The following is a 9,310-nucleotide window of genomic DNA, read 5'->3' as shown; positions in this document are numbered from 1 at the left end:
CCCCGCCTTCTCCATCGCCACCTCCGGTGAGAGAATATTACAATACCGGCTATTAATGCCTACTGTGCTTGCCTGAGGCTGGAGATTGGGGATCGGATTCTGGGTGCCGCTGGATGGAATGAAAGGAGGGGGAAAAGTGAAAATTACAGTATTGTGTTCCAGGAAGTCCTTTAGATGATGGCTACGGAGTTGTCATTTAAAGGGCCAGTGCACACAAAAGTCACATTTTAATTATAGGTGGACAAAAGTGCCCGGTGCTGATGCAAACAGTGGGCTGGCTCTTGGGAGGAGTTATGCAAATATGAAAATGCCTTGACAGCGGGATGGCAGTCTGAAGGAATGGACATTTCTTAGGCAGGCTTCATTTGAATGAAGATCTCCGTAGGTAATGCCCATGTACCTCATACTTGAAATCACAGGACTGGCCAGACAGCTTTCAACCGAAACCCAACAAAAGAAACTTAATATATAGCAGCTCACCAGTCTTTAGGTGTGCACTAGGAGACAACACCACATTGCATTTTTCTGCACTTCGCCTCCGTGACCGGCCTTATGGATAGTCTGGGGCAATATTTTTGCACTCCGGCCCTTAAGGCCTGTCAGCGTGGTGCACTGGCACTTTAGCTTTATTTAAGCACTATATGCACGATTTGGCACTTTTTTATTTTACATTTTTGGCCCACAGATTGCAGAGGGTGCAGGTTCCTTCGGGGCCTTTTCCCGCTGTTGGGGGAAGATTCTGTGCCTTTATATAGAGTTCTCTGTCTCCCCCCAACCTGGGGGTCTCTCTTCGGGAGAGCCCCCCTCCTAGTACTGTGAGGGACCTGTTTCGGCAGGTCCCCAAAGGATCGGGGTCCACCGGCCTTCGGGTTGGTGGACCAACAGACTCAACCCGTCAGGAGCCTTGCGCCCCGGGGGGTCGGGAAATAGGTCCCTTCTTCGGAAGGACCTTGCACCCTTGTGCACGTTTTTGTGTGCTGTGATTTCACGGTTCACTTTTTTTGTTCACAGGGGGAAGTTTGTTTTCGATGCACGTTCCACGGGTTTAAAACCCCCCCCAAAAAACAGTCTTTAGGTGTGGGTGGGTGTGGGACCCCACAAGTGAACGGCACTTTGGCACGACACCTTTTGCTTTTTGCCGCACAACACCTCTTCGGCTAGGCCTTTTGGTTGAGACCAGGGGTAATTTTTAATTACCGGGCCACAAGGCCTAGCCATTGTAAACACTTTGGCACTCTAATTGATTTTTCTCACTGTTTGTGCACCTTTACACTTTTTTTTTAATGTTTTTTCACTCCACAGGAATGAGGGTGTGGGTCTTCTGGCCTACCCTGAAGTCTAGGGGGAGGATGTGTGGCCCTCAGGTTCCTTCCTCCCCTGTCATCGGGGGTCTCATATCAGGGGAGCTGCCAACCGAGTACTCAGTGGTTGGCTTTGGTTGACCATGAGGAATGGGTCCGCCTGGTTTCGACCAGGTGGACACGAGTGCCTTGACCCTGTCAGGAACCTTGCGCCCCGGGGGTTCAGGGATGGGCCCTGTCTCTTCGGGAGATGGACCCATTAGACAGCATCCTTGCTGTGCACTTTTTTGGTTCACTTGTTGGGTGTTTCAAGCATGCTCCTCTGATCCTGATATTAACACACTTCCTGTCCTAGGGTGACAACGCTCACTCACTGTACTAAATCCAGGTAAATGGTGCCAGGAAGGTGACTCTGCAGTATCTACCGCGGCAGACTCTGTAAAGTTTGGCAGTCTGCTCACTCCTGACACAATAAATATGCCACAAAGAATTATTAGGCTGCCTAAGTGTGTCTCATGCCAGGGTTGTGGGATAATTGCTTTGTTATGCAAAACAGCGGAGCCGAGCCATACTGACAGGCGTCACGGCTGCTCCCTCTCAATGGAGCTCATTAAACCGCTAAATTAATTTGACATTAGAGAGATGAAAGCCATTCATTCTGCCCCGTACCCAAAATAAAGTTCCTGCACAGTCTGAGATCTGTATCAGGTTATATTTCAGTACAGTATTTGCTGTTGTTTTTTGTCAACTCGACAGATTTGTATTGCGCGCCTTCGTTACTTTCTTGCAAGTCTTTTGAGATCTGATTGTTTTGGTACTTTTTCTTTTATATTGATCAGATTCCCTTTCTTGTATGCGAGGGATCAGAAAGGGACGTATATCCAGGGCATACAATCGGCTTCCTCAGGCGCCCGCAACTTCCCCACAAGGACACCGCTGCCGCCCTCTGCGCCCAGAGTAGGGTTGCCACCTGTCCAGGATTCCCCTGGACAGTCTGGGTTTTGAATGCTGTGTCCATTGTTCATGGCAGCAGAACCTTGGACACAAGATGTCAGGCAGGGGCAACCAAGATTAAGATAGGGGCTACTGGCCTCGCACTGAAAATAGTCCTGACTGTGATATCTACATATGAATGGGTGATGCTATTTACATATGAATAAGCCGCAGCTCATTGTCCCCAAAAAAATTCCGCGTGCGCTACAGTGTTCGGGTTTAGCTGGAAGAAAAGGTGGCAAACCTAGCCCCGAGGGCGGGCCTCAGTGGCCTTGTGGGAAATCCGTGCCTGCGTATATCATAGTCTTTTCTTCTCTTTCTTTAGTTTTTCTGGTCCTAATTCTTCTATATAGAACTTTAGTTATCACTAGAGGGATCTCCAGAAGGAGGAAGGAGGTCCTGATTCCCCTATATAGATCTTTAATATCACTAGAGGGATCCCCAGCAGGAGGAAGGAGGTCCTGATTCCTCTATATAGATCTTTATTATCACTAGAGGCATCTCCAGCAGGAGGACAGAGGTCCTGATTCCTCTATATAGATCTTTATTATCACTAGAGGCATCTCCAGCAGGAGGACAGAGGTCCTGATTCCTCTATATAGATCTTTATTATCACTAGAGGCATCTCCAGCAGGAGGACAGAGGTCCTGATTCCTCTATATAGATCTTTATTATCACTAGAGGCATCTCCAGCAGGAGGACAGAGGTCCTGATTCCTCTATATAGATCTTTATTATCACTAGAGGCATCTCCAGCAGGAGGACAGAGGTCCTGATTCCTCTATATAGATCTTTATTATCACTAAAGGGATCTCCAGCAGGAGGAAGGAGGTCCTGATTCCTCTATATTGATCTTTATTATCATTAGAGGGATCCCCAGCAGGAGAAAGGAATATGTAGGTAGGTGCAGTATGGCCAACGGCCACTAGATGCCCCCATGGGGCCCTGGAGATAGATGCAGCTCTGGCCTGGGGAGACTGTGTGTCCCAGGAGAGTTGATTTATAGGGGGCGCCCGAGAGGGGAAGAGAGTTGAGTTCAGGAGAAGCGTACAGGAGAGCAGAAGTCTAAGACTGTTTGCAGAGTCTCTGGAGAGAGACTGATTCTGAACATAGGCTGGTCCATGGGAAGGACAGGACCAGACCTAGGACTATGTAGAGCTGCAAAGATTCCCTAGTTTCCCCAGAGGGGAAACCCATCGAGCTAGGACTGACAAGGATGGGATTCCGGAACGTAGTGAGAAGCTGTAAGACTGACGATATTTGCCAGTGGGCCTCTGGCAGAATTAAGTCGTGGACTCTGGGCTGCACCTGGGCTGATGTACCTCTCTTTCTCTAAATTGTAACACTATGCAACTATCAAGAATTGTGCCGTCATACCACCCGGGGGTGGCTGAACGTATACTTTGTCCTGTTAATACCTTCAAGTAAAACCAACAAAAAGACTATCTGTGTGGACTGGTTCTTCTCCCTCCAACCTCTGAGAAGGTTCTACAGGAGTGTGATGTTGGACGGTATCGTGGCTGTAACCATCCGGAAGAGGGTAGGTGTGCAATGGGGCTATGCCCGACACAGGGTGCCGTTCATGGTGGCCTTTCTCCCTAAGGGGGAGGAAGCGCTGAGTCCCGCAGAGGCGGTGGAAGCCATGAGGCCCGGTGTGCGCAGTACTACACGTGTGGAGTGTTTGCACGAGGCCAAGGCCGTGGCCCCTGACTGTGGGGTGCCTGGTGTCGTGTTGCAGACACGGGGTTACACAGCCAACCCAAAGGGAACACGCACGCAACACCCCGAGAGTGAACCCCGCCTACAGACGGGTCACCAGCAGGAGGAAGGAGGTTCTGATCCCTCTATATAGATCTTTAGTTATCACTAGAGGGATCCCCAGCAGGAGGAAGGAGGTCCTAATCACTCTACATAGATCTTTATATATCACTAGAGGGACCCCCAGCAGGAGGAAGGAGGTCCTGATTCCTCTATATAGATCTCTATCACTAGAGGGACCCCCAGCAGGAGGAAGGAGGTCCTGATTCCTCTATATAGATCTTTATATATCACTAGAGGGACCCCCAGCAGGAGGAAGGAGGTCCTTATTCCTCTATATAGATCTCTATCACTAGAGGGACCCCCAGCAGGAGGAAGGAGGTCCTGATTCCTCTATATAGATCTTTATATATCACTAGAGGGACCCCCAGCAGGAGGAAGGAGGTCCTGATTCCTCTATATAGATCTTTATCTATCACTAGAGGGACCCCCAGCAGGAGGAAGGAGGTCCTGATTCCTCTATATAGATCTCTATCACTAGAGGGACCCCCAGCAGGAGGAAGGAGGTCCTGATTCCTCTATATAGATCTTTATATATCACTAGAGGGACCCCCAGCAGGAGGAAGGAGGTCCTGATTCCTCTATATAGATCTTTAGTTATCACTAGAGGGATCCCCAGCAGGAGGAAGGAGGTCCTGATTCCTCTATATAGATCTTTAGTTATCACTAGAGGGATCCCCAGCAGGAGGAAGGAGGTCCTGATTCCTCTATATAGATCTTTAGTTATCACTAGAGGGGTCCCCAGCAGGAGGAAGGAGGTCCTGATTCCTCTATATAGATCTTTATTATCACTAGAGGGATCCCCAGCAGGAGGAAGGAGGTCCTGATTCCTCTATATAGATCTTTATTATCACTAGAGGGATCCCCAGCAGGAGGGAGGTCCTGATTCCTCTACATAGATCTTTAGTTATCACTAGAGGGATCCCCAGCAGGAGGAAGGAGGTCCTAATCACTCTACATAGATCTTTATATATCACTAGAGGGACCCCCAGCAGGAGGAAGGAGGTCCTAATCACTCTACATAGATCTTTATATATCACTAGAGGGATCCCCAGCAGGAGGAAGGAGGTCCTGATTCCTCTATATAGATCTTTATATATCACTAGAGGGACCCCCAGCAGGAGGTCCTGATTCCTCTATATAGATCTCTATCACTAGAGGGACCCCCAGCAGGAGGAAGGAGGTCCTGATTCCTCTATATAGATCTTTATATATCACTAGAGGGACCCCCAGCAGGAGGAAGGAGGTCCTGATTCCTCTATATAGATCTTTAGTTATCACTAGACGGGTGCCCAGCAGGAGGAAGAATGTATTATATTGCCTAAAGACTAGTCGATGCTTGTAACAGACTTCTGGCAAAAGTTGTGAGCCATCCAACAGTAAGTGAGTTTAAACACGTTGGGGATGAACATAAAGCAGGTCTATACTCAGACAAAAAGTTTAAAAAAAAGCCAAAAATGAACACCCCCAACCCCCCCCAAAAAAACCCAATGACAGATTTGATGGACCTGATGGACTTTTTCTGCTGCCTCTCTCCTATGTCTGTATGTACAGCAGAGCTTCAAAGCAAGCAGCCTCTGCTATACTCGCTCTTCAGCTTGCACATAGTGCTATGTGTAGTAGTGGTCAGCACTGTATGGTTGCTGATCCTAATTTTGGGGTGTCTGGTGAAGGAATTTTATAAGGTAGCCCATGACTTGAATTGACGGCCACTTACACCTGTGATGAAGCAATGCAGACAACCTGAAGCTACTATTGCCTAATCAGAGTGCAGGACCAGGGAGCAATCCCTGCAGATAACTATCTCTGGACTGGTGATAAAGAGGTAAGTACGAATCGAATCTGTATTCCATCCCTCAAGTCAATCAATAGACCTCATACTGATCCTGTAACTTCAATGGACCTCATACTGATCTCCTATGGCTCTTCTTCATTGATGAGAGTGAACAATTCCATCCACATCTAGGACCCCTCTGGCTCTTACTTGTTGTAAAGGACAATGTCCGGAATCCATATCATCTCTGAAGGAACGCGGATGGACGTGACGTTATCATAATCGGCGGGGTTCCACTGGAGCTTGTAGTCATTCCATTCCTAAAAAAACAGTAGAAGGACAATCAATGGCTTGTGGAACCCGCTTTCACCATTTTTTTCACATTAGTTTGTTAGTAAGAATTCCAAGTGACTGGAAAGGCCTCATTATAGTCACTGAACTAATGGAACACTTACCTTTAAACCGGGAAATTCTCTGTATTAAATTGAACCTGAAACCAGAACTTATTTTTTCTAGTTTTGGATGTATGGAGAGGGATTAGAACCCATGTCAAGTTTTTATTGTGGTCTGTGTCCCTGTTAGAGAGATTCACCCGCTCTACTTACTCTGCTATCACTGAAAGTGAATGAAAATTCTAAACTTTGGTTTGTCACCACAACAGGAAGAGATGGGAAATCTTTTAAGGAGACACTAGTTCTGGTGACCACCAGGCATTTCCCTCCCTTTGAGGAATTTTCTCTTACTTCCAGTTGCGGCTATCTGACAAGAAGCGAAGGAAAATCTCCCCAATGAGACACAGGTGACAAAGTTAACCCTTTACCCGATCCAAAACTAAAACAAAAGTGTTGGCTTTAGTTTTACTTTAACCTTTTAGAGGCCTTACCGGAAGCATTACATGGGTTCGCAATCGCATTGATACTGTGGCTGGCTGTCACTGTGATCACATGATCATTGTTAGTGACCTGGAGCTGTCGTTGGTCACAGTGCTGAGGGGGCCGAGGGGCAGCCAGAAGAGGCTGCTTTGGGTGCAGGAGAAGGGTTCAAGAGGGCAGAACGGATATCTATGATGCTAATGTAGTGCACATCTCATTAGGGGATGCTTTGGTTTTTTCTTAAACACCTTATCCTGCTACTGCTCAGAGATCAAGGTTCTAATGGTATCTTGATCATAGACATATGAGGGAGAAGAGCTGAGACGTTTCCTCTGTAAACTTCTCACTCACCACATCTCTTATGTTGGACACCTGCGGTTTCTTTCTCAAGGCTGATCACTTTACTTTCAGCAGCCAGCATCCAACCCCTAGCCCAAGGGAAAGAGACAGCAAAATGCCACCCCCCTAGGGCCTAAGCCCAGAGGAGAGAGGAAGCACCATGTTATCCCCTCAGAGCCTAAGCCCACAAGAGAAAAACAGCACCACACCATCCCCCTAAGGTCTGAGCCCAGGGGAGAGAGGAAGCACCATGTTATTCCCTTAGAGCCTAAGCCCACAAGAGAAAAACAGCACCACACCATCCCCCTAAGGTCTGAGCCCAGGGGAGAGAGACAGCACCATGACATCCGCCTAGAGCCTAACCCTAGAGAAGAGGGACAACACCATGCCTCTACCCTAGGTCCTAAGCCCACAGGAGAGACACAGCACCATGTCATTCCCCTAAGGCCTGGGGCCAGGAGAGAGAAACAGTACCATGTCTTCACCCTAGGGCCTGAGCCCGGGGAACAGAGACATCGACATGCCATCGCCCTACGGCCTGAGCCCAGGGGAGAGAGACAGGACTATGCAATCCCCCCAGAGTCCAACCCCAGGGGAGAAAGACAGTACCATGCCATCCTCATAGGGCCTGAGCCCGGGGAAGAGAGACAGCACTATGCCATCCCCCTAGAGTCTAACCTCAGGGGAGAGAGAAAGTACCATTCCATCCCACTATGGGGAGAGAGACAGCACCAAGCAATTTCCTCTAGGGCTTGAGGCCAGGGAAGATAAAAAGCACCATGCCATCCTTCTATTGCCTAACTCCATGGAAGAGAGACAGCACCATGCCATCCCCTAGGACCTGAGACCAGGGGACAGAGATAGCAGCATGCCATCCCCCTAGAGCCTAACGTTAGGGTAGATAGACAGCACCATGCCATCCTCCTAGAGCCTAATCCCAGGGGAGAGAGACATCACCATGCCATCCCCGTGGGGCCTGAGCCCAGAAGAACAGAACCATGTGGCAGGATAGTTCTGAACATTTAGCTCCTCCGGCTGGGTTGCTGACCATTTATAACACAGTCTGGTAACTCTTCCAGCACAGACTTCTGGGTCCTGCTCAACAGCATGAGGCAGAAGCAGTGACAGGCCATGCTTAATCACCAAAGAGGAAACATTTATCCCGACTGCTTCCCGCAGATGTCATAAAATGTTTAACTACCAAACACCGGGGCCCCCCGCTCAGCCCCTTTCATCCCTCTCGCCATAAACTGACTGATTATAACAAGTTCATATGTATCAAATTCATCCTCGTGCTGAGAGCTAGGGAACGATGGCAGGAGCCGGAATCCTAAATATCATTTCTGGAGACACTAATTAAAAGTTGTCGTAACAAACATCGGAGTTCTCTCCCGCCCACAGACGTGCGAAGAATCCCCCTCCACGCGTGACTCAGACAAACACGGGAACCGTCTGCAGTAAATTGAATTCGCCGGCTAACAAAAAGAAAAAACACTTCAAAATGGAACCCAATTTCTGCTCTCATTCTGACTTCACTCTTATTACCCGACAAACAATCTGACCTGGAGAGGGAAGGAGAACTTCAGACTGCAAAATAGGGAAGCGATCAATGTATCTCACGTCAGGGGACGCGCACTCCTTATATCTTATGAGCTGCAGGGGGACCCGACTCCGCAGAATCCTTTCCTTCCGCCATTGGTAGAAAATGCAACTTCATCCCATTATTTGTTAAAGGAGAACTATGGGGTCAGGGCTCTTCCCCATAGCTCTCCTTAGGGTAACGGGAGGACACAAACTAGCGTCCTCCCGTCACCCTAAGCTCAGTATACCGCGAGCTGTAGCTGTATACTGAGACGCCGTAGCGGATCCCGACATCGATGTCGAGATCTGCCCAGCTGCGTGAGTGACAGCTGGCCCTGCCTATCTAGAGGCGGATCGGAGCGGGGAGGGGGGAATCCAGCCCCTCCCCTGTCACAGCAGAAAGCCGTGACAGGATCGAGAAGTGAGCGAACGCCGGTATGTGTTCGCTCACTTCCCGATCTACTAGCTAGAACTTTGAGGTGAGTGAAAAGCACTCACCTCATAGTTCTCCTTTAAGAGACATCATTTAAGGTAAGTGCTGACATTTACATTGGGGGGAGGGAAACATTTTTTTGCCTTTAATGTCACTTTTATTAAATAAAAAAATAATATATATATATAAAATATAATCAG

At 48.5% G+C, this 9,310-nt stretch overlaps 1 protein-coding gene across 1 annotated transcript in view; it reads right to left on the bottom strand.

Moving 5' to 3' along the window:
• The window catches only part of CHRNA2 (cholinergic receptor nicotinic alpha 2 subunit), a 68,897-nt gene that overhangs the window by 11,751 nt on the left and 47,836 nt on the right, over positions 1 to 9,310 (bottom strand). The window contains exon 4 of the mRNA XM_018570301.1: positions 6,096 to 6,205. Within this exon, the coding sequence (XP_018425803.1) occupies positions 6,096 to 6,205 (110 nt within the window). The remainder of the gene's footprint in view (positions 1 to 6,095; positions 6,206 to 9,310) is intronic.

Source organism: Nanorana parkeri, unplaced genomic scaffold (genome assembly GCF_000935625.1).
Source record: "Nanorana parkeri isolate BGI_ZX_2015 unplaced genomic scaffold, ASM93562v1 scaffold1500, whole genome shotgun sequence".
Classification (NCBI taxonomy): domain Eukaryota; kingdom Metazoa; phylum Chordata; class Amphibia; order Anura; family Dicroglossidae; genus Nanorana; species Nanorana parkeri.
This window is presented reverse-complemented; position numbering and strand designations above follow the sequence as displayed.